This window comes from Oncorhynchus mykiss, chromosome 9 (assembly GCF_057628025.1).
Source record: "Oncorhynchus mykiss isolate SJ-2025 chromosome 9, ASM5762802v1, whole genome shotgun sequence".
Classification (NCBI taxonomy): Eukaryota; Metazoa; Chordata; class Actinopteri; order Salmoniformes; family Salmonidae; genus Oncorhynchus; species Oncorhynchus mykiss.
In genome coordinates, this window is record NC_143030.1 from 1,669,462 (window position 1) to 1,696,442 (window position 26,981).

Below are 26,981 nucleotides of genomic sequence, written 5' to 3' on the forward strand. Positions count from 1 at the left end.
AAAATGTTTGACATGTTTCTGTTGACATTATGGAAACTATTTGGAATTTTCTTCTGCGTTGTCGTGACCGCTCTTTCCTGTGGATTTCTGAACATAACGCGACAAACAAACAGAGGTATTTTTGATATAAAAAAAATCTTTCTGGAACAAAAAGAACATTTGTTGTGTAACTGGGAGTCTCCTGAGTGAAAACATCCAAAGATCATCAAAGGTAAACGATTAATTTGATTGCTTTTCTGATTTTCGTGACCAAGCAACCTGATGCTAAGTGTACTTAATGTTTTGTCGAGCGATCGATAAACTTACAGAAACGCTTGGATTGCTTTCGATGTAAAGCATAATTTCCAAATCTGACACGACAGGTTGATTAACAAAAGGCTAATCTGTGTTTTCCTATATTGCACTTGTGATTTGATGAATATAAATATTTATAGTCATATTTATTGTATGTAGCGCTATGCTATTCAGCGGTTGATGATGACACTTATCCCGTTAGTGGGATTGCAGCCATAACAAGTTAAGCCATTTTGCCACAACTTTGGAAGTATGCTTGGGGTCATTGTCCATTTGGAAGACCCATTTGCAACCAAGCTTTAACCAAGCTTTAACTTCTTGACTTATGTCTTGAGATGTTGCTTCAATATATCCACATAATTTTCCTTCTCATGATGCCATCTATTTTGTGAAGTGCACCAGTCCCTCCTGCAGCAAAGCACCCCCACAACATGATGCTGCCACCACCGTGCTTCACGGTTGGGATGGTGTTCTTCGGCTTGCAAGCCTCCCCCTTTTCCCTCCAAGCATAACGATGGTCATTATGGCCAAACAGTTCTATTTTTGTTTCATCAGACCAGAGGACAAAAAGTTATATCTTTGTCCCCATGTGCAGTTGCAAACCGTAGTCTGGCTTTTTTTATGGCGGTTTTTGTGCAGCGGCTTCCTCCTTGCTGAGCGGCCTTTCAGGTTATGTCTATATAGGACTATTTTTTACTGTGGATATAGATACTTTTGTACCTGTTTCTTCCATCCTCTTCACAAGGTATTTTGCTGTTGTTCTGGGATTGATTTGCACTTTTCACACCAAAGTACATTTATTACTAGGAGACAAAACGCCTCTCCTTCCTGAGCGGTATGACAGCTGCGTGGTCCCATGGTGTTTAAACTTGCGTACTATTGTTTGTACAGATGAACGTGGTACCTTCAGGCGTTTGGAAATTGATCCCAAGGATGAACAAGACTTGTGGAGGTCTACAATTAGTTTTCTGAGGTCTTGGCTGATTTCTTTTGATTTTCCCATGATGTCAAGCAAAGAGGCCCTGAGTTTGAAGGTAGGCCTTGAAATACATCCACCGGTACACCTCCTATTGACTTAAATTATGTTAATCAGAAGCCATGACATCATTTTCTGGAATTTTCCTAGCTGTTTAAAGGCACAGTCAAACTAGTGTATGTAAACTTTTGACCCACTGGAATTGTGATACAGTGAATTATAAGTGAAACAATCTGTCTGTAAACAATTTTGGGAAAAATTACTTGTGTCATGCACAAAGTAGATGTCTTACCCGACTTGCCAAGACTATAGTTTGTTAACTTCTTGACGCACACATCCATGTCACAGGATCATTTTCGTCAGCAACCACTGAATAGCACAGTCAAATAATATTACTAGAAAATATTAATATTCATGAAATCACAAGTGCCATATAGGAAAACACAGTTTAGCCTTTTGTTAATCCACCTGTCGTCTTAGATTTTGAAATTATGCATATATATGTATATATATATTATATACATATTCTAGCATCTGCTTATGAGAAATAGGCCGTTTACTTTGGGAATGTTATTTTTCCAAACATAAAAATAGTGCCTCCTAGCTTCAAGAGGTTAAATAATAAGACATTTGTGGAGTGGTTGAAAAATGAGTTTCAATGACTCCAACCTAAGTGTATGTAAACTTTTGTGGAGAAATATTCACTCAAAGACTTTGCAGATACCAGAGCTTGTGAATTCAATTATACTTTTATTGCAGAGAGCAACAAAGCCTCCATGGAAGAACTGCCTCCTCATTCTTAGTGCTTGGCTTTTATACATTTTTACGGTTTTCTTCGGGTGAAGGAGAGTCGGAGCAAAATGCAGCTTGGTTGATTCGATACATCTTTAATGACGACGGAAAGACAATACAAAAAACAAGAAACGGACCGTGAAAACCTATACAGCCTATCTGGTGACAACAAACACAGAGACAGGAACAATCACCCACGAAACACTCAAAGAATATGGCTACCTAAATATGGTTCCCAATCAGAGACAACGATAATCACCTGCCTCTGATTGAGAACCAATTCAGACAGCCATAGACTTTGCTAGAGAACCCCACTAAGCCACAATCCCAATACCTACTAAAACCCCAAGACAAAACACACCACATAAATAAACCCATGTCACACCCTGGCCTGACCAAAATAATAAAGAAAACACAAAATACTTCGACCAGGGCGTGACACTAATAATGTCATCACCCCATTTGCTTTGTTACATAGTTTCCATTCTCTTATTGGCTCAGATATTGGGGCATATATTCTATTGGTGGCATGACATGCCACCTTTAGCTAATGTTCCTGTCCAAAGGTCTTTACAAGTTCAGACCTACATTATCAATGTATGCTTAATTGATATATTGTATGTTCAGATATGGCCCAGACCTGTCACGTCTTGTTGGTTTACCTTGCCTCATCTATACATATTCTGCTTACGTTCTGTTCTTTACATGTCCAATGGTCAAAATGTTGATCTAGATGGACACTCACATGGGTTCAGCCTTCATTCTCTTGACACATGTCTAATATTTAAACTTATATTGATTATTCGTTCTACTTCAAAAGGAAAAGTATAGATACTGAGAATCATCAGATGACTGGAAAATATCCAACAACTTCCGACTTCAACTGTATATGATGTTTATATATTATATACAGCTGGTGCTGTGATCCTGGAGAGCCCTGTTTATATATTATATACAGCTGGTGCTGTGATCCTGGAGAGCCCTGTTTATATATTATATACAGCTGGAGCTGTGATCCTGGAGAGACCTGTTTATATATGATGTTTATATATTATATACAGCTGGAGCTGTGATCCTGGAGAGACCTGTTTATATATGATGTTTATATATTATATACAGCTGGAGCTGTGATCCTGGAGAGACCTGTTTATATATTATATACAGCTGGAGCTGTGATCCTGGAGAGACCTGTTTATATATGATGTTTATATATTATATACAGCTGGAGCTGTGATCCTGGAGAGACCTGTTTATATATTATATACAGATGGAGCTGTGATCCTGGAGAGACCTGTTTATATATGATGTTTATACATTATATACAGCTGGAGGTGTGATCCTGGAGAGACCTGTTTATATATTATATACAGCTGGAGCTGTGATCCTGGAGAGACCTGTTTATATATTATATACAGCTGGAGCTGTGATCCTGGAGAGACCTGTTTATATATTATATACAGCTGGTGCTGTGATCCTGGAGAGACCTGTTTATATATGATGTTTATATATTATATACAGCTGGAGTTGTGATCCTGGAGAGACCTGTTTATATATTATATACAGCTGGAGCTGTGATCCTGGAGAGACCTGTTTATATATGATGTTTATATATTATATACAGCTGGAGCTGTGATCCTGGAGAGACCTGTTTATATATGATGTTTGTATATTATATACAGCTGGAGCTGTGATCCTGGAGAGCCCTGCCCTTCCTGTGACTGAGGGAGTTTCTGTGACTCTGCGCTGCAGACATCAGGGAACTCCCTTTAACCTCACAGCTGATTTCTACAAAGATGGATCCCTCATCAGGACTGAGACTACAGGAAGTATGACCATCCCTGCAGTATCCAAGTCAGATGAAGGACTCTACAAGTGTACCAACTCTAGCTCGAAAGGAGAATCACCAGAGAGCTGGATGACAGTAACAGGTCAGATGAGAAACCTTGACATTCAGATTATCTGGTTGTTCTTTACACTGTTAAATTTGAGACGTTATATTCATAATCATTTGTGTTCTTTGAAAAATCTCAAATATATTTGATTTGTTTAACACTTTTGTAGTTACTACATGATTCCATATGTTTTATTTCATAGTTTTTATTCTACAATGTAGAAATAGTACAAATAAATAAAAACCTTTGAATGAGTCCAAACTTTTGACTGGTACTGTATGTCTAAGATAATATTATTCTGATTGATTAGAACTATTTACTGTTGTTTCCTCTGGTGTTTTTCAAGATGGGGGCTCAACCTCATCCCCCTCCTCTCTCCCCCCCTCTCTCCCCCTCACTCTGTCTGTCTCTGGGTTGGTGGCTGCTCTCTCCATCTCTCTGATCATTCTACTGGTCCTGTTCTGCAAGAGGAACAAAGATGTAGCAGCTGAACCCAGAGATGTTACGTATGCTGACGTTAGAATCATACAGGAACCACAACCAAGGAGAAGGAGAGGTACACACACACACACACACACACACACACACACACACACACACACACACACACACACACACACACACACACACACACACACACACACACACACACACACACACACACACATAGTACAGTGTCTTTATGTCTTCAACCTGTTGTCTCGTCTCCTCCAGAGAAGTCTCCAGGAGCTGATCCAGTCTACTCTGCAGTGAAGACCTCCAACACCACAGGTACTGTAGTACTGTATAACACTATAACACCACAGGTACTGTAGTATTGTATAACACTATAACACCACAGGTACTGTAGTACTGTATAACACTATAACACCACAGGTACTGTAATACTGTATAACACTATAACACCACAGGTACTGTAGTAATGTATAACACTATAACACCACAGGTACTGCAATACTGTATAACACTATAACACCACAGGTACTGTAATACTGTATAACACTAACACCCCAGGTACTGTAATACTGTATAAAACTATAACACCACAGGTACTGTAGTACTGTATACCACTATAACACCACAGGTACTGTAATACTGTATAACACCACAGGTACTGTAATACTGTATCACACTAACACCACAGGTACTGTAGTACTGTATACCACTATAACACCACAGGTACTGTAATACTGTATAACACCACAGGTACTGTAATACTGCATAAAACTATAACACCACAGATACTGTAATACTGTATAACACCACAGGTACTGTAATACTGTATAACACCACAGGTACTGTATAACACTATAACACCACAGGTACTGTAATACTGTATAACACCACAGGTACTGTATAACACTATAACACCACAGACCACAGGTACTGTAATACTGTATAACACCACAGGTACTGTAATACTGTACAATACTCTAACACCACACGTAGTGTAATACTGTATAATACTCTAACACCACAGGTACTGTAATACTGTATAACACCACAGGTACTGTATAACACTATAACACCACAGGTACTGTAATACTGTATAACACCATAACACCACAGGTACTGTAATACTGTATAACACTATAACACCACAGATACTGTAGTACTGAATAACACTATAACAGGTACTGTAATACTGTATAACACTATAACACTTCAGGTACTGTAATACTGTATAACACTATAACACCACAGGTACTGTAATACTGTATAACACTATAACACCACAGGTACTGTAATACTGTATAACACTATAACACCACAGGTACTGTAATACTGTATAACACTATAACACCACAGGTACTGTAGTTCTGTATAACACCACAGGTACTGTAGTACTGTATAGCACTATAACACCACAGGTACTGTAATACTGTATAACATTATACCACCACAGGTACTGTAACACTGTATAAGACTCCAACACCACAGGTACCGTAATACTGTGTAACACTATAACACCTGTATAACACTATAACACCACAGGTATTGTAATACTGTATAACACTATAACACCACAGGTACTGTAATACTGTATAACACTATAACACCACAGGTACTGTAATACTGTATTTCTCATTTGGTGGTTCAGTCTGTGTTAATATCCTCTCTCTCCTGTGTTTAGTTCCAGGTGGATCTGGTCCAGTCTGTGTTAATATCCTCTCTCTCTCCTGTGTTTAGTTCCAGGTGGTCCAGTCTGTGTTAATATCCTCTCTCTCTCCTGTGTTTAGTTCCAGGTGGATCTGGTCCTGGTGATGTGACCTATGCTGACATCAACCACACAGAGAAGAGACAACACAACAGGAGGAGAGGTAGGAAGAAGGGAGAGACCAACATCTCCCCCCTCATCTTTCTGGAGTAAATAATATGACCAACAACACTCCCCTCATCTTTCTGGAGTAAATAATATGACCAACAACACTCCCCTCATCTTTCTGGAGTAAATAATGTGACCAACAACACTCCCCTCATCTTTCTGGAGTAAATAATATGACCAACAACACTCCCCTCATCTTTCTGGAGTAAATAATATGACCAACAACACTCCCCTCATCTTTCTGGAGTAAATAATGTGACCAACAACACTCCCCTCATCTTTCTGGAGTAAATAATATGACCAACAACACTCCCCTCATCTTTCTGGAGTAAATAATGTGACCAACAACACTCCCCTCATCTTTCTGGAGTAAATAATATGACCAACAACACTCCCCTCATCTTTCTGGATTAAATAATATGACCAACAACACTCCCTCATCTTTCTGGATTAAATAATGTGACCATCAACACTCCCCTCATCTTTCTGGAGTAAATAATATGACCAACAACACTCCCCTCATCTTTCTGGAGTAAATAATATGACCAACAACACTCCCCTCATCTTTCTGGAGTAAATAATATGACCAACAACACTCCCCTCATCTTTCTGGAATATGACCATCGTTTTAGTGCTTTCTTGTCTACTCAGCATATCATCATAATAAAATAAAATAATGTTTTAGTGTTTTAACATGACACTAACATGTAAACTGTTTATGCGCTTCTATCAGAGAACGTCGTTCCAGACCCTGTCTACTCAGCGGTGAAGACAGACAGAGATACAGGTCAGAAGGTCGTTCCAGATCCTGTCTACTCAGCGGTGAAGACAGACAGAGATACAGGTCAGAACGTCGTTCCAGACCCTGTCTACTCAGCAGTGAAGACAGACAGACAGAGATACAGGTCAGTAGGTCGTTCCAGACCCTGTCTACTCAGCGGTGAAGACAGACAGAGATACAGGTCAGAATGTCGTTCCAGACCCTGTCTACTCAGCGGTGAAGACAGACAGAGATACAGGTCAGAACATCGTTCCAGACCCTGTCTACTCAGCGGTGAAGACAGATAGACAGAGATACAGGTCAGTAGGTCGTTCCAGACCCTGTCTTCTCAGCAGTGAAGACAGACAGACAGAGATACAGGTCAGAAGGTCATTCCAGACCCTGTCTACTCAGCAGTGATGACAGACAGAGATACAGGTCAGAAGGTCATTCCAGACCCTGTCTACTCAGCAGTGAAGACAGACAGAGATACAGGTCAGAAGGTCATTCCAGACCCTGTCTACTCAGCAGTGAAGACAGACAGAGATACAGGTCAGAAGGTCATTCCAGACCCTGTCTACTCAGCAGTGAAGACAGACAGACAGAGATACAGGTCCGAAGGTCGTTCCAGACCCTGTCTACTCAGCAGTGATGACAGACAGAGATACAGGTCAGAAGGACGTTCCAGACCATGTCTACTTTTTTGTGTGCATGTGTACCTCACTTTTTGGTCTGAATTTACAAATGAAGCACTGTGTCTAGTGTAGATAATCAGTGTACCTTATAAACCGCTGTGTCTAGTGTAGATAATCATTGTACCTTATAAACCACTGTGTCTAGTGAAGATAATCATTGTACAATATAAACCACTGTGTCTAGTGAAGATAATCAGTGTACCATATAAACAGCTGTGTCTAGTGAAGATAATCATTGTACAATATAAACCACTGTGTCTAGTGAAGATAATCATTGTACCATATAAACAGCTGTGTCTAGTGAAGATAATCATTGTACCATATAAACAGCTGTGTCTAGTGAAGATAATCATTGTACCATATAAACAGCTGTGTTTTCTAGAACCAAAAATATAGTTGTTTAAGCTCTTTGCAAAAGACACAAAAATAAAACTTAAGAACAGGAAACATAGAAATAGCTAACAAAGAACAGATATACCGCTACTTAGATTTGCTTTAAAGTGGTATGACAGATCTATAACACATTTCTATGTGGATTTTGTTGGGTTGCTCAAAAAGTTAGATATTGCCATTTTAACAAATGTAATCTGTGTGAACTTTAGGTAGAGCTGTATCTGGATCCAGGGACGGAATGTACAGACTGAGGTATGTCCAGATCACTGTATCAATAACCCTAATGTACAGACTGAGGTAGGTCCAGATCACTGTATCACTAACCCTAATGTACAGACTGAGGTAGGTCCAGATCACTGTATCACTAACCCTAATGTACAGACTGAGGTAGGTCCAGATCACTGTATCACTAACCCTAATGTACAGACTGAGGTAGGTCCAGATCACTGTATCACTAACCCTAATGTACAGAGAGGTAGGTCCTGATCACTGTATCACTAACCCTAATGTACAGACTGAGATAGGTCCAGATCACTGTATCACTAACCCTAATGGACAGACTGAGGTAGGTCCAGATCACTTTATCACTAACCCTAATGCTCAGACTGAGGTAGGTCCAGATCACTGTATCACTAACCCTAATGTACAGACTGAGGTAGGTCCAGATCACTGTATCAATAACCCTAATGTACAGACTGAGGTACGGACAGATCACTGTATCACTAACCCTAATGTACAGACTGAGGTAGGTCCAGATCACTGTATCACTAACCCTAATGTACAGACTGAGGTAGGTCCAGATCACTGTATCACTAACCCTAATGTACAGACTGAGGTAGGTCCAGATCACTGTATCACTAACCCTAATGTACAGACTGAGGTAGGTCCAGATCACTGTATCACTAACCCTAATGTACAGAGAGGTAGGTCCTGATCACTGTATCACTAACCCTAATGTACAGACTGAGATAGGTCCAGATCACTGTATCACTAACCCTAATGGACAGACTGAGGTAGGTCCAGATCACTTTATCACTAACCCTAATGCTCAGACTGAGGTAGGTCCAGATCACTGTATCACTAACCCTAATGTACAGACTGAGGTAGGTCCAGATCACTGTATCACTAACCCTAATGTACAGACTGAGGTAGGTCCAGATCACTGTATCACTAACCCTAATGTACAGACTGAGGTAGGTGAAGATCACTGTATCACTAACCCTAATGTACAGACTGAGGTAGGTCCAGATCACTGTATCACTAACCCTAATCTACAGACTGAGGTAGGTGCAGATCACTGTATCACTAACCCTAATGTACAGACTGAGGTAGGTAACAGATCACTGTATCACTAACCCTAATGTACAGACTGAGGTAGGTCCAGATCACTAACCCTAATGTACAGACTGAGGTAGGTCCAGATCACTAACCCTAATGTACAGACTGAGGTAGGTCCAGATCACTAACCCTAATCTACAGACTGAGGTAGGTCCAGATCACAGTATCACTAACCCTAACTTCAACCCCAACTTCAACTCTAACCCTAACTTCAACTCTAACCTTAACTTCAACTCTAACCCTAACCCTAACTTCAACTCTAACCCTAACTTCAACTCTAACACTAACTTCAACTCTAACCCTAACTTCAACTCTGACCCTAACTTCAACTCTAACCCTAACTTCGACTCTAACTCTAACCCTAACTTCGACTCTAACTCTAACTTCAACTCTAACCCTAACTTCAACTCTGACCCTAACTTCAACTCTAACCCTAACTTCGACTCTAACTCTAACCCTAACTTCGACTCTAACTCTAACTTCAACTCTAACCCTAACCCTAACTTCAACTCTAACCCTAACTTCAACTCTAACCCTAACTTCAACTCTAACCCTAACTTTAACTCTAACCCTAACTTCGACTCTAACTCTAACCCTAACTTCAACTCTAACCCTAACTTCAACTCTAACCCTAACTTCAACTCTAACCCTAACCCTAACTTCAACTCTAACCCTAACCCTAACTTCAACTCTAACCCTAACCCTAACTTAAACTCTAACCCTAACTTCGACTCTAACCCTAACCCTAACTTCAACTCTAACCCTAACTTCAACTCTAACCCTAACTTCAACTCTAACCCTAACTTCAACTCTTCAACTCAACCTTAACTTGAAAATGAAGTGTTTGATATGATTGATGTAGCATGTTGTGTTATGAATGATGTAGCATGTTGTGTTTGTTACTAATGATGTAGAATGTTGTGTTATGAATGATGTAGCATGTTGTGTTATGAATGATGAGCATGTTGTGTTTGTTACTAATGATGTAGTATGTTGTGTTATGAGGAATATAGCATGTTGTGTTTGTTAATAATGATGTAGCATTATGTGTTATGAATGATGTAGCATGTTGTGTTATGAATGATGTAGCATGTTGTGTTTGTTAATAATGATGTAGCATGTTGTGTTTGTTATGAATGATGTATCATGTTGTTTGTTATGAATGATGTAGCATGTTGTGTTATGAATGATGTGGCGTGTTGTGTTTGTTACTAATGATGTAGTATGTTGTTTGTTATGAATGATGTGGCGTGTTGTGTTATGAAGAATATAGCATGTTGTGTTTGTTAATATAATGTAGCATGTTGTGTTTGTTATGAATGATGTAGCATGTTGTGTTATGAATAATGTATCATGTTGTGTTTGTTATGAATGATGTAGCATGTTGTGTTATGAATGATGTAGCATGTTGTGTTTGTTACTAATGATGTAGCATGTTGTGTTATGAAGAATATAGCTTGTTGTGTTTGTTAATAACGATGTAACATGTTGTACTATTTCTTCTGAACTTGTCTGTTTGTCTCACTTTCACACCCAGAGACTGTTTCTGAGAGTTACACACACAAGCCACTACACCCAGAGGCCTAGCTTGTGGCATTTAGCATTGTGAGGTTGTGTTGTGTGTTACATGTCTGTGTGAGAGAGAAAGAGATAGAGAGAGAGATAAAGTTGAAGTCAGAAGTTTACATACACCTTAGCCAAATACATTTAAACTCAGTTTTTCACAATTCCTGACATTTAATCCTAGTAAAAAATCCCTGTTTTAGGTCAGTTAGGATCACCACTTTATTTTAAGAATGTGAAATGGAATTTTGATACAGTGAAATAATCTGGCTGTAAACAATTGTAGAAGTCCTAACCGAATTGCCAAAACTATAGTTTGTTAACAAGAAATGTATGGAGTGGTTGAAAATAGTTTTAATGACTACAAACTAAGTGTATGTAAACTTCCAACTTCACCATGGAATGCAACACAGTGTGCTTCAAAATCATAACAATAACAACTGAACAACCAAAAAGCTCCCTGAGGAAAAGCTAAGCTAAAAATATGTGTTTTAAGATCTATTTTAATATGTCCACAGTTTCACTTACCCTCAGGTTCTCTGGCAGGCTATTCTAGAGGCTGGGGGTATAACAACTAAAGGCTGGGGGCATAGTAACTAAAGGCTGGGGGCATAGTAACTACAGGCTGGGGGCATAGTAACTACAGGCTGGGGGCATAGTAACTACAGGCTGGGGGCATAGTAACTACAGGCTGGGGGCATAGTAACTACAGGCTGGGGACATAGTAACTAAAGGCTGGGAGCATAGTAACTAAATGCTCTCTCCACGCCTCTTGGTTCCCCTCATGTTCTCTGGCAGGTTGTTATAGTATAGTAACTAAAGGCTGTCTCTCCATGCCTCTTGGTCCTAGGCTTTGGGATAGTTAAAAGGCTTCCTCTCCATGCCTCTTGGTCCTGGGCTTTGGGATAGTTAAAAGGCTGTCTCTCCATGCCTCTTGGTCCTAGGCTTTGGGATAGTTAAAAGGCTGTCTCTCCATGCCTCTTGGTCCCAGGCTTTGGGATAGTTAAAAGGCTGTCTCTCCATGCCTCTTGGTCCTAGGCTTTGGGATAGTTAAAAGGCTGTCTCTCCATGCCTCCTGGTCCTAGGCTTTGGGATAGTTAAAAGGCTGTCTCTCCATGCCTCTTGGTCCTGGGCTTTGGGATAGTTAAAAGGCTGTCTCTCCATGCCTCTTGGTCCCAGGCTTTGGGGTAGTTAAAAGGCTGTCTCTCCATGCCTCTTGGTCCTGGGCTTTGGGATAGTTAAAAGGCTGCCTCTCCATGCCTCTTGGTCCCAGGCTTTGGGATAGTTAAAAGGCTGTCTCCCCATGCCTCTTGTTCCTAGGCATTGGGATAGTTAAAAGGCTGTCTCTCCATGCCTCTTGGTCCCAGGCTTTGGGATAGTTAAAAGGCTGTCTCTCCATGCCTCTTGGTCCCAGGCTTTGGGACAGTTAAAAGGCTGTCTCTCCATGCCTCTTGGTCCTGGGCTTTGGGGTAGTTAAAAGGCTGTCTCCCCATGCCTCTTGGTCCCAGGCTTTGGGATAGTTAAAAGGCTGTCTCTCCATGCCTCTTGGTCCCAGGCTTTGGGACAGTTAAAAGGCTGTCTCTCCATGCCTCTTGGTCCTGGGCTTTGGGGTAGTTAAAAGGCTGTCTCCCCATGCCTCTTGGTCCCAGGCTTTGGGATAGTTAAAAGGCTGTCTCTCCATGCCTCTTGGTCCGAGGCTTTGGGACAGTTAAAAGGCTGTCTCTCCATGCCTCTTGGTCCTTGGCTTTGGGATAGTTAAAAGGCTGCCTCTCCATGCCTCTTGGTCCTAGGCTTTGGGATAGTTAAAAGGCTGTCTCTCCATGTCTCTTGGTCCTAGGCTTTGGGGTAGTTAAAAGGCTGTCTCTCCATGCCTCTTGGTCCTAGGCTTTGGGATAGTTAAAAGGTTGTCTCTCCATGCCTCTTGGTCCTGGGCTTTGGGATAGTTAAAAGGCTGTCTCTCCATGCCTCTTGGTCCTGGGCTTTGGGATAGGTAAAAGGCCAGAGGACCTGAGGGACCTAATGCGTACATATCTTTAAGCATGTCTGACATGTATTCAGGTGCACAATCGTGGATTGATTGGTAAAAAACCAATAGAATAATAATAAAATGAATTCTAAAACACAACGGCACCCAGTGCAGAGACCTTAAAACTGGTGTAATGTGTTCTCCATCGTACAGAGACCTTAAAACCGGTGTAATGTGTTCTCCATTGTACAGAGACCTTAAAACTGGTGTAATGTGTTCTCTCCATCTGGTCTTGGTCAGTACCCTGCAGCATTCTGTATGTTTTACAGTACAGAGACCTTAAAACCGGTGTAATGTGTTCTCTCTGTCTGGTCAGTACCCTGCAGCATTCTGTATGTTTTACAGTACAGAGACCTTAAAACCTGTGTAATGTGTTCTCTCTGTCTGGTCTTGGTCAGTACCCTGCAGCATTCTGTATGTTTTACAGTACAGAGACCTTAAAACCTGTGTAATGTGTTCTCTGTCTGGTCTTGGTCAGTACCCTGCAGCATTCTGTATGTTTACTCATGTCGGTAGCGGGTTTTGGTAGCACTGTATTGTCCTCAAAGCGAGCAAAGATGTTGTTTAATGTGTTTTGAACGATGTAGCATATATGTTTGCTATTATTACCTTTATTTAACTAGTCAAGTCAGTTAAGAACACATTTTTTTTTTCAATGACGGCCTAGGAACAGTAGGTTAACTGCCTGTTCAGGGGCAGAATGGGAGATTTGTACCTTGTCAGCTCGGGGATATGAACTTGCAACCTTCCGGTTACTAGTCCAACGCTCTGTTTGCGGACGACACAACAGTGGTAGGCTTGATTACCAACAACAACGAGACGGCCTACAGGGAGGAGGTGAGGGCCCTCGGAGTGTGGTGTCAGGAAAATAACCTCACACTCAACGTCAACAAAACTAAGGAGATGATTGTGGACTTCAGGAAACAGCAGAGGGAACACCCCCCTATCCACATCGATGGAACAGTAGTGGAGAGGGTAGTAAGTTTTAAGTTCCTCGGCGTACACATCACAGACAAACTGAATTGGTCCACCCACACAGACAGCATCGTGAAGAAGGCTCAGCAGCGCCTCTTCAACCTCAGGAGGCTGAAGAAATTCGGCTTGTCACCAAAAGTACTCACAAACTTCTACAGATGCACAATCGAGAGCATCCTGTCAGGCTGTATCACCGCCTGGTACAGCAACTGCTCCGCCCACAACCGTAAGGCTCTCCAGAGGGTAGTGAGGTCTGCACAACGCATCACCGAGGGCAAACTACCTGCCCTCCAGGACACATACACCCCCGATGTCACAGGAAGGCCATAAAGATCATCAAGGACAACAACCACCCGAGCCACTGCCTGTTCACCCCGCTATCGTCCAGAAGGCGAGGTCAGTACAGGTGCATCAAAGCTGGGACCGAGAGACTGAAAAACAGCTTCTATCTCAAGGCCATCAGACTGTTAAACAGCCACCACTAACATTGAGTGGCTGCTGCCAACACACTGACTCAACTCCAGCCACTTTAAGAATGGGAATTGATTGGAATTGATGTAAAATATATCACTAGCCACTTTAAACAATGCTACTTAATATAATGTTTACATACCCTACATTATTCATCTCATATGTATACGTATATACTGTACTCTATATCATCTACTGCATCTTTATGTAATACATGTATCACTAGCCACTTTAAACTATGCTACTTTGTTTACATACTCATCTCATATGTATATACTGTACTCGATACCATCTACTGCATCTTGCCTATGCCCCTCTGTACCATCACTCATTCATATATCTTTATGTACATATTCTTTATCCCTTTACACTTATGTGTTTAAGGTAGTAGTTTTGGAATTGTTAGCTAGATTACTCGTTGGTTATTACTGCATTGTCGGAACTAGAAGCACAAGCATTTCGCTACACTCGCATTAACATCTGCTAACCATGTGTATGTGACAAATAAATTTGATTTGATTTGACATTTAAACAGTATAACATGAAGCTCTGGTCTGGTGCCTGACATTTAAACAGTATAACATGATGCTCTGGTGGCTGACATTTAAACAGTATAACACGATGCTCTGGTCTGGTGGCTGACATTTAAACAGTTTAACATGATGCTCTGGTCTGGTGGCTGACATTTAAACAGTATAACATGATGCTCTGGTCTGGTGGCTGACATTTAAACAGTTTAACATGATGCTCTGGTCTGGTGGCTGACATTTAAACAGTATAACATGATGCTCTGGTCTGGTGGCTGACATTTAAACAGTTTAACATGATGCTCTGGTCTGGTGGCTGACATTTAAACAGTATAACATGATGCTCTGGTAGCTAACATTTAAACAGTATAACAATGATGTGCTTGTCTGGTGGCTGACATTTAAACGGTATAACATGATGCTCTGGTCTGGTGGCTGACATTTAAACAGTTTAACATGATGCTCTGGTCTGGTGGCTGACATTTAAACAGTATAACATGATGCTCTGGTCTGGTGGCTGACATTTAAACAGTATAACATGATGCTCTGGTCTGGTGGCTGACATTTAAACAGTATAACATGATGCTCTGGTCTGGTGGCTGACATTTAAACAGTATAACATGATGCTCTGGTCTGGTGTCTGACATTTAATTAAAAAGTATAGCATGATACTCTGCTCTGGTGGCTGACATTTAAACAGTATAACATGATGCTCTGGTCTGGTGGCTGACATTTAAACAGTATAACATGATACTCAAAAGACCCAAAGTCACCAAATGAAACGTCCTTACAACTGACAGAATTAGTAAAAATAGAGGCTGTTCAGAGCAGGAGATCTGTGGCTGTTTGAGGTTAGAGCTATATGTGAACAACATCACCCACACCTCTGTCCCTCTGTCACACATTTCACATGTTTTAGTCATTTATCAGACTCTCTAGTCCAGAGAGACGTACAGTAGAGAGTCATTTAACAGACTCTCTTCTCTTACAGTAGGGAGTCATTTAACAGACTCTCTAGTCCATTGAGACTTACAGTAGAGAGTAATTTAACAGACTCTCTTCTCTTACAGTAGGGAGTCATTTAACAGACTCTCTAGTCCATTGAGACTTACAGTAGAGAGTAATTTAACAGACTCTCTTCTCTTACAGTAGTGAGTCATTCGACAGACTCTCTTCTCTTACAGTAGGGAGTCATTTAACAGACTCTCTAGTCCATTGAGACTTACAGTAGAGAGTCATTTAACAGACTCTCTAGTCCAGTGAGACTTACAGTAGGGAGTCATTTAACAGACTCTCTTCTCTTGAAGTAGTGAGTAATTTAATTCTTGCGACTAGCAATCCCGGATCCGGGATCGTAATCATAGCCTCAAACGAATTAGCATAACGCAGCGGACATAAATACCCCTAGAAAATGTTCCTATTCATGAAAATCGCAAATGAAATATATTCAAACACAAGCTTAGCCTTTTGTTAATCACACTGTCATCTCAGATTTTCAAAATATGCGTTACTGCCAACGCTAGACAAGTATTTGTGTAAGTTTATCATGGCATAATGCTATGCTAGGCTCTGCTGGCAGCAGGCACGAAAATAAGAAAAGCAACCAAATTAAATCATTTACCTTTGAAGAACTTCGGATGTTTTCACTCAGGAGACTCCCAGTTAGATAGCAAATGTTCCTTTTTTCCCAAAATATTATTTTTGTAGCGGAAATAGCTCCCGTTTGTTCATCATGCTTGGCTGAGAAATCGACCGGAAAATGCTACCACTACAACGCTAAACTTTTTTCAAAATTAGCTCCATAATATCGACAGAAACACGGCAAACGTTGTTTAGGATCCATCCTCAAGGTGTTTTTAACATATATATTCGATAATATATCCATCAAGGCAATTGGTTTCTCATAAGAAGCGATTGGAAAAATGGCTACCTCAGTATTTTACGCAAGATTTTCTGCGGGAGACACCATGTGACCACTTGCTAAATATGGTCCCTTACGGCTATTCTTCAATAGAAATGCGTAAAAAGACGTCACAATGCTGTAGACACCTTGGGGAATACGTGGAAAACATAAGCTCATTCGTAGCTCATTCACAGCCATATAAGGAGTCATTGGCATGAGGCGGTTTCAAAAAATGCGGCACTTCCTGGTTGGATTTTTATCTGGGTTTCGCCTGTAACATCAGTTCTGTTGCACTCACAGACAATATCTTTGAAGTTTTGGAAACATCAGAGTGTTTTCTATCCAAAGCTGTCAATTATATGCATAGTCGAGCATCTTTTCGTGACAAAATATCTTGTTTTAAAACGGGAACGTTTTTCATCCCAAAATTCAAATAGCGCCCCCTAACACTTAATTTAACAGACTCTCTTCTCTTGAAGTAGTGAGTCATTTAACAGACTCTCTTCTCTTGAAGTAGTGAGTCATTTAACAGACTCTCTTCTCTTACAGTAGTGAGTCATTTAACAGACTCTCTTCTCTTGAAGTAGTGAGTCATTTAACAGACTCTCTTCTCTTGAAGTAGTGAGTCATTTAACAGACTCTCTTCTCTTACAGTAGTGAGTCATTTAACAGACTCTCTTCTCTTGAAGTAGTGAGTCATTGAACAGACTCTCTTCTCTTGAAGTAGTGAGTCATTTAACAGACTCTCTTCTCTTGAAGTAGTGAGTCATTTAACAGACTCTCTTCTCTTACAGTAGTGAGTCATTTAACAGACTCTCTTCTCTTGAAGTAGTGAGTCATTGAACAGACTCTCTTCTCTTGAAGTAGTGAGTCATTTAACAGACTCTCTTCTCTTGAAGTAGTGAGTCATTTAACAGACTCTCTTCTCTTACAGTAGTGAGTCATTTAACAGACTCTCTTCTCTTGAAGTAGTGAGTCATTTAACAGACTCTCTTCTCTTGAAGTAGTGAGTCATTTAACAGACTCTCTTCTCTTACAGTAGTGAGTCATTTAACAGACTCTCTAGTCCAGTGAGACTTACTGTCGAGAGCGGATATATTTTTTTATTTTTCCAAGCGCCATTCTCTACCAACTGAGCCACACAGGACACAGACACACAAACTGAGCCACACACACAGACACGCATGCAGAGAAACGAAAACACACACAAACACACACACAGAGACCCACACAGACCCACAGACGCAGAGACCCACACAGACCCACAGACACACAGAGACACACAAACACAAAAAGATGCACATGTGCCTTCCTGTTCTGTCCGTCTGCCTCCCCCTCCTCCTCTGTGTTGCTGCAGCAACAGGGTCTATTTTAGTCTCCATGGGAATCTACATATTCTGATTGATGTACATTCAGAGTTCTAAACACTTAAAACACCAGTCAAACACCTGGTTGGAATCAGTCATTATAATTGGGCTGTATGTTGGGGTGTATAAATGTATCTAACTACACATTAAACACTGAGACATGTTGGGGTGTATAAATGTATCTAACTACACATTAAACACTGAGACCTGTTGGGGTGTATAAATGTATCTAACTACACATTAAACACTGAGACCTGTTGGGGTGTATAACTGTATCTAACTACACATTAAACACTGAGACCTGTTGGGGTGTATAAATGTATCTAACTACACATTAAACACTGAGACCTGTTGGGGTGTATAAATGTATCTAACTACACATTAAACACTGAGACCTGTTGGGGTGTATAAATGTATCTAACTACACATTAAACACTGAGACCTGTTGGGGTGTATAAATGTATCTAACTACACATTAAACACTGAGACCTGTTGGGGTCTATAACTGTTCCTGTGGTGTTCCTGTGGTGTTGGAGGTCTTCATTGTTGTAGACTGGATCAGCTCCTATGTCCCTCACTCATCTCTCTCTCCTCTCTCTTTACCTTGTGACCCTGTTCATCAGAACATCATGGTGTTGGAGGTCTTCACTGTAGTAGACTGGATCAGCTCCTCTGTCCCTCACTCATCTCTCTCTCCTCTCTCTTTACCTAGAGACCCTGTTCATCAGAACATCATGGTGTTGGAGGTCTTCACTGTAGTAGACTGGATCAGCTCCTTTGTCCCTCACTCATCTCTCTCTCCTCTCTCTTTACCTAGAGACCCTGTTCATCAGAACATCATGGTGGATGGAAAAAGATGCACAACCCTGTCAGTCCATCTCTTTACTTCTCTTTTCTCTTATATTCTCTCTCCCTCCTTCCCTTATCTTTAACCAACTGCAGCCTTGACCGCCAACAGCATCAGCAACAGAGAGGTGTGAAGTTTCCACAACAGAGAGAGTCAGTTTATCATGTACTTCTCTTTAGACACTGCAGCCTTGACCTCCATCAACAGAGTTAGAGTTAGTTTATCATGAGAACATACAGACACCACTAACTGGAACTATCAACAACAAGAGTTAGTTTATCATGAGAACATACAGACACCACTAACTGGAACTATCAACAACAAGAGTTAGTTTATCATGAGAAATACAGACACCACTGACTGGAACTATCAACAACAATAGTTAGTTTATCATGAGAAATACAGACACCACTGACTGGAACTATCAACAACAGAGTTGGTTTATGACTGGAACCAGCTGACAGTATCAGTTGTGAAGGCTTCAATACTACTAACAGAAGGGAAGTTGTAGTGTTTTGTCCATGATGAATGATGTAAAGACTTCATTACTACTAACAGAAGGGAAGTTGTAGTGTTATGTCCATGATGAATGATGTAAAGACTTCATTACTACTAACAGAAGGAATGTTGTGGTGTTTTGTCCATGATGAATGATGTAAAGACTTCAATACTACTAACTGAATGGAAGTTGTAGTGTTGTGTCCATGATGAATGATGTAAAGACTTCAATGTGTTTTATATTGAGCTGGTCTGTTATATTCTGTTTGTTCATGTGAAATTGGAAAGTGTATTTTTCTATAATGTCGTTGTGGGTGTTTATCTTGAGCAACACCATTGTATGGCTGCCAACTTGTCAAATAAAGCTTCCTAAAATGTGTTAGAAAATGTGTCAGTTTGTCACTTTCATGAGTTTGGAGAAATAACATTGTCTCTAATCTAGTGGAGTAACAACATGTTCCACTACTGAAGACATTGTCTCTATTCTAGTGGAGTAATAACATGTTCCACTACTGAAGACATTGTCTCTAATCTAGTGGAGTAATAACATGTTCCACTCCTGAAGACATTGTCTCTAATCTAGTGGAGTAATAACATGTTCCACTACTGAAGACATTGTCTCTAATCTAGTGGAGTAATAACATGTTCCACTACTGAAGACATTGTCTCTAATCTAGTGGAGTAATAACATGTTCCACTACTGAAGACATTGTCTCTAATATAGTGTAGTAATAACATGTTCCACTACTGAAGACATTGTCTCTAATCTAGGTGTTAGTAATAACATGTTCCACTACTGAAGACATTGTATCTAATCTAGTGGAGTAATAACATGTTCCACTACTGGAGATCTGGGTTGTGCCTTTAAATTTCTAGAAAATGAACGACTAAGGAAGTATGTTTCACTTCTCTTTTTGACTTCTCTAACTCCAAACCCCGGCCTGGTCTGATTGGTCTGTTTCTCAAGCATTCCCGAAGTCTTGTGATATTGTGCCTCTGGGTTTAGAAATTTCTGGTGGGTATTAGCAGCAACAGAGCAGGTTTGAATCCTAAGCTATCTGCTTACACATTGTTTGAAGTACAATAGACCAACATAGCTACCGTAGTAGGTCAAAGCTGTGTGCTGGAAAACCTTGGTAGAGCATGGGTGTAGAAGGAATTGTGGTGCTCGTGTGAATTTCTTTTCTTTTCGGGCTAAAGACCAATGCCTACTTCTCACTTTAAACATACTTTATTTTTTGTAATTAAATACAGTGCCTTCAGAAAGTATTCATACCCCTTGACTTATTCCACATTTTGTTGTCTTACAGCCTGAATTCAAAATGTATTAAAATGTTATTTCTCACCCACCCCACAATGACATCACAATACCCCATAATGACATCACAATACCCCACAATGACATCACAATACCACACAATGACAAGGTGAAAACATGTTTTTAGAAATGTACAGTTCTTGAAAATGAAGTACATATATATATGGAATTCACACCCCTGGTTCAATACATTAACTCTGTACCCCCTGTATATTGTCTCGCTGTTGTTATTTTACTGCTGCTCTGTTATTTTGTATTTCTTATTCTGCTCTTTAATGTGATTTGTATTTCTTATTCGTCTTTTTAAAACTGCATTGATGGTTAAGGGCTTGTCAGTAAGCATTTCATGGTAAGGTTGAATTCGGCGCATGTAACCAATAACATTTGATTTGATGTTAGAATCACATTTGGCAGCGAATAGTGATTACAGCTGTACGTATTTCTGTCTCTAAGAGCTGTAAGTGTTTCTGTCTCTAAGAGCTGTAAGTGTTTCTGTCTCTAAGAGCTGTGAATCTTTCTGTCTCTAAGAGCTGTAAGTATTACTGTCTCTAAGAGCTGTAAGTATTTCTTTCTCTAAGAGCTGTAAGTATTACTGTCCCTAAGAGCTGTAAGTATTACTGTCTCTAAGAGCTGTAAGTATTACTGTCTCTAAGAGCTGTAAGTATTTCTGGATAAGTCCCTAAGAGCTGTAAGTATTTCTGGGTAAGTCTATAAGAGCTGTAAGTATTTCTGGTTAAGTCTCTAAGAGCTGTGAGTCTTTCTGGGTAAGTCTCTAAGAGCTGTGAGTATTTCTGTTGCTAAGAGCTGTAAGTATTACTGTCTCTGTGAGCTGTAAGTATTTCTGGGTAAGTCCCTAAGAGCTGTAAGTATTTCTGGGTAAGTCTATAAGAGCTGTAAGTATTTCTGGTTAAGTCTCTAAGAGCTGTGAGTCTTTCTGGGTAAGTCTCTAAGAGCTGTGAGCATTTCTGTTGCTAAGAGCTGTAAGTATTACTGTCTCTATGAGCTGTAAGTATTTCTGGGTAAGTCCCTAAGAGCTGTAAGTATTTATGGGTAAGTCTATTAGAGCTGCAAGTATGTCTGGGTAAGTCTCTAAGAGCTGTAAGTATTTCTGTCTCTAAGAGCTGTAAGTATTTCTGGGTAAGTCTATAAGAGCTGTAAGTATTTCTGGTTAAGTCTCTAAGAGATGTGAGTCTTTCTGGGTAAGTCTCTAAGAGTTGTGAGTATTTCTGTTGCTAAGAGCTGTAAGTATTACTGTCTCTAAGAGCTGTAAGTATTTCTGGGTAAGTCCCTAAGAGCTGTACGTTTTTCTGGGTATGTCTCTAAGAGCTGTGAGTCTTTCTGGGTAAGTCTCTAAGAACTGTGAGTCTTTCTGGGTAAGTCTCTAAGAGTTGTGAGTCTTTCTGGGTAAGTCTCTAAGAGCTGTAAGTATTTATGGGTAAGTCTCTAAGAGCTGTGAGTCTTTCTGGGTAAGTCTCTAAGAACTGTGAGTCTTCCTGGGTAAGTCTCTAAGAGCTGTGAGTCTTTCTGTGTATGTCTCTAAGAGCTGTAAGTATTTCTGGGTAAGTCTCTAAGAGCTGTGAGTCTTTCAGGGTAAGTCTCTAAGAGCTGAGAGTCTTTATGGGTAAGTCTCTAAGAGCTGTGAGTCTTTCTGGGTATGTCTCTAAGAGCTGTAAGTATTTCTGGCTCTAAGAGCTGTGCGTATTTCTGGGTAAGTCTCTAAGAGTTGTATGTTTTTCTGGGTAAGTCTCTAAGAGCTGTAAGTATTTCTGTTGCTAAGAGCTGTAAGTATTTATGTCTCTAAGAGCTGTACGATTTTCTGGTTAAGTCTCTAAGAGCTGTACGTTTTTCTGGGTATGTCTCTAAGAGCTGTGAGTCTTTCTGGGTAAGTCTCTAAGAGGTGTGAGTCTTTCTGGGTATGTCTCTAAGAGCTGAGAGTCTTTCTGGGTAAGTCTCTAAGAGCTGTGAGTCTTTCTGGGTAAGTCTCTAAGAGCTGTAAGTATTTCTATGTAAGTCTCTAAGAGCTGTAACTATTTCTGGCTCTAATAGCTGTGAGAATTTCTGGGTCAGTCTCTAAGAGCGGTAAGTATTTCTGGGTAAGTCTCTAAGAGCGGTAAGTATTTCTGGGTAAGTCTCTAAGAACGGTAAGTATTTCTGGGTAAGTCTCTAAGAGCGGTACGTATTTCTGGGTAAGTCTCTAAGAGCGCTAAGTATTTCTGGGTAAGTCTATAAGAGCAGTAAGTATTTCTGGGTAAGTCGCTAAGAGGACATTCAATGTTGTCTTTGACTGTAACTAGGCCACTCAGGGACATTCAATGTCGTCTTTGAAAGCAACTGACTGATTAAAACAGGTATTTTCAACAGGTCCAGTCTGTGTTAATATCCTCTCTCAGCTGGTCCAGTCTGTGTTAATATGACTATCTTCTCTCAGCTGGTCCAGTCTGTGTTGATATGACTCTCTTCTCTCAGCTGGTCCAGTCTGTGTTGATATGACTCTCCTCTCTCAGCTGGACTAGTCTGTGTTAATGTGACTATCCTCTCTCAGCTGGACTAGTCTGTGTTGATATGACTATCCTCTCTCAGCTGTAATAGTCTGTGTTAATATGACTATCCTCTCTCAGCTGGTCCAGTCTGTGTTAATATCCTCTCTCAGCTGGTCCAGTCTGTGTTAATATCCTCTCTCAGCTAGTCCAGTCTGTGTTAATATCCTCTCTCATCTGGTCCAGTCTGTGTTAATATCCTCTCTCAGCTGGTCCAGTCTGTGTTAATATCCTCTCTCAGCTGGTCCAGTCTGTGTTAATATCCTCTCTCAGCTGGTCCAGTCTGTGTTAATATCCTCTATCTCTCCTGTGTTTAGTTCCAGGTGGATCTGGTCCAGTCTGTGTTAATATCCTCTCTCTCTCTCCTGTGTTTAGTTCCAGGTGGATCTGGTCCAGTCTGTGTTAATATCCTCTCTCAGCTGGTCCAGTCTGTGTTAATATCCTCTCTCTCTCTTGTGTTTAGTTCCTGGTGGATCTGGTCCAGTCTGTGTTAATTTCCTCTCTCTCTCCTGTGTTTAGTTCAAGGTGGATCTGGTCCAGTCTGTGTTAATATCCTCTCTCTCTCTCCTGTGTTTAGTTCCAGGTGGATCTGGTCCAGGTGATGTGACCTATGCTGACATCAACCACACAGAGAAGAGGCAACACAACAGGAGGAGAGGTAGGAAGAAGGGAGAGACCATCAACACTCCCCTCATCTTTCTGAAGTATACAGACAGAGATACAGACAGAGATACAGACAGACAGACAGACAGACAGACAGACAGACAGACAGACAGACAGACAGAGAAGAGTGCAAAATGTGTTTCATTATGTGCTCGTTCATTTGTGCATGTGAGCGTCCGTGTGTGTGCGTCCGTGTGTGTGTGTGCGTCCGTGTGTGTGTGTGTGTGTGTGTGTGTCCGTGTGTGTGAACTTTAACTCTAACCCTAACTTCAACTCTAACCCTAACCCTTCAACTCTAACTTCAAAATGAAGTGTTGTGTTATGAATGATGTAGCGTGTTGTGTTATGAATGATGTAGCATGTTGTGTTGTGAATGATGTAGCATGTTGTGTTTGTTATGAATGATGTAGCATGTTGTGTTATGAGTGATGTAGCATGTTGTGTTATGAATGATGTAGCTTGTTGTGTTTGTTATGAATGATGTAGCATGTTGTGTTATGAATGATGTAGCATGTTGTGTCATGAATGATGTAGCATGTTGTGATATGAATGATGTAGCATGTTGTGTTATGAATGATGTAGCATGTTGTGATATGAATGATGTAGCATGTTGTGTCATGAATGATGTAGCATGTTGTGATATGAATGATGTAGCATGTTGTGTTATGAATGATGTAGCATGTTGTGATATGAATGATGTAGCATGTTGTGATATGAATGATGTAGCATGTTGTGTCATGAATGATGTAGCATGTTGTGATATGAATGATGTAACATGTTGTGTTATGAATGATGTAACATGTTGTGATATGAATGATGTAAGATGTGTTTGTTATGAATGATGTAGCATGTTGTGTTTGTCATGAATGATGTAACATGTTGTGATATGAATGATGTAACATGTTGTGATATGAATGATGTAGCATGTTGTGTTATGAATGATGTAGCATGTTGTGTTTGTTCTGAATGATGTAGCATGTTGTGTTATGAGTGATGTAGCATGTTGTGTTTGTTATGAATGATGTAGCATGTTGTGTTATGAATGATGTAAAATGTTGTGTTATGAATGATATATCATGTTGTGTTATGAATGATGTAAGATGTTGTGTTATGAATGATGAAGCATGTTGTGTTTGTTATGAATGATGTAGCATGTTGTGTTATGAGTGATGTAGCATGTTGTGTTTGTTATGAATGATGTAGCATGTTGTGTTATGAATGATGTAGCATGTTGTGTCATGAATGATGTAGCATGTTGTGATATGAATGATGTAGCATGTTGTGATATGAATGATGTAAGATGTGTTTGTTATGAATGATATATCATGTTGTGTTATGAATGATGTAACATGTTGTGTTATGAATGATGTAACATGTTGTTTTATGAATGATATAGCATGTTGTGTTATGAATGATGTAGCATGTTGTGTTATGAATGATGTAGCATGTTGTGTTATGAATGATGTAGCATGTTGTGTTATGAATGATGTAGCATGTTGTGTTATGAATGATGTAGCATGTTGTGTTATGAATGATGTAGCATGTTGTGTTATGAAGGATGTAACATGTTGTGTTCTGAATGATGTAGCATGTTGTGTTATGAATGATGTAGCATGTTGTATTTGTTCAAATCAAATCATATTTTACTGGTCACATTCACATGGGGTTAGCAGATATACATATGAGATGAGTAATGTAGGGTATGTAAACATTATACAAAGTGGCATTGTTTAAAGTGTCTAGTGATTTCAGTCAGTATGTTGGCAGTTCAACAGTCTGATGGCCTTGAGATAGAAGCTGTTTTTCAGTCTCTCTGTCCCTGCTTTGATGCCCCTGTACTGACCTCGCCTTCTGGATGATAACGGAGTGAACAGGCAGTGGCTCGGGTGGTTGTTGTCCTTGATGATCTTTCTGGCCTTCCTGTGACATCGAGTGGTGTAGGTGTCCTGGACGGCAGGTAGTTTTCCCCCGGTGATGCGTTGTGCAGACCTCACTACCCTCGGAAGAGCCTTACAGATGTGGGCGCAGCAGTTGCCGTACCAGGCGGTCCGTCAGAATGTCCAGTTGCACAGGGCGGGGTCTAGAACCAGGGGCTCAAGCTTATTGATGAGTTTGGAGGGTACTATGGTGTTAAATGCTGAGCTGTAATTTGTAAATAGTATTCTTACATATGTATTCCTCTTTTCCAGATGGGTTAGGGCAATGTGCAGTGTGATTGCAATTGCGTCGTCTGTGGACCTATTGGGGCGGTAATCAAATTGGAGTGGGTCTAGGGTGTCAGATAGGGTGGAGGTGATATGACCCTTGACTATTCTCTCAAAGCTCTTCGTGATGACAGAAGTGAGTGCTACGGGGCGATAGTCATTTAGCTCAGTTACCTTAGCTTTCTTGGGAACAGGAACAATGGTGGCCCTCTTAAAGCATGTGGGAACAGCAGACTGGGATAGGGATTGATTGAATATTTCCGTAAACACACCAGCCAGCTGGTCTGCGCGTGCTCTGAGGACGCTGCTAGGGATGCTGTCTGGGCCGGCAGCCTTGCGAGGGTTAACACATTTAAAATGTTTTACTCATGTTGGCAGCGGTGAAGGAGAGCCCGCAGGTTTTTGTAGCGGGCCGTGTCAGTGGCACTGTATTATCCTCAAAGCGAGCAAAGAAGTTGTTTAATTTGTCTGGGAGCGAGACATCGGGGTTGGTTTTCTTTTTGTAATCCGTGATTGACTGTAGACCCTGCCACATACGTCTCGTGTCTGAGCCGTTAAATTGCGACTACTTTGTCTTTATACTGATGCTTAGGTTGTTTGATTGCCTTGCGGAGGG

General features: G+C 40.6%; 1 protein-coding gene across 1 annotated transcript in view; it reads left to right on the forward strand.

Annotated features, from left to right (window-relative positions):
- The window catches only part of LOC118965956 (uncharacterized), a 35,506-nt gene extending 15,476 nt beyond the window's left edge, over positions 1-20,030 (forward strand). The window contains exons 4-10 of the mRNA XM_090183254.1: positions 3,742-3,990; positions 4,301-4,510; positions 4,669-4,725; positions 6,195-6,275; positions 7,014-7,360; positions 8,338-8,380; positions 19,116-20,030. Of these exons, the coding sequence (XP_090039380.1) occupies positions 3,742-3,990; positions 4,301-4,510; positions 4,669-4,725; positions 6,195-6,275; positions 7,014-7,348 (932 nt within the window). The 3' untranslated portion in view covers positions 7,349-7,360; positions 8,338-8,380; positions 19,116-20,030. The remainder of the gene's footprint in view (positions 1-3,741; positions 3,991-4,300; positions 4,511-4,668; positions 4,726-6,194; positions 6,276-7,013; positions 7,361-8,337; positions 8,381-19,115) is intronic.
- The last annotated feature ends 6,951 nt before the right edge of the window (positions 20,031-26,981 follow it).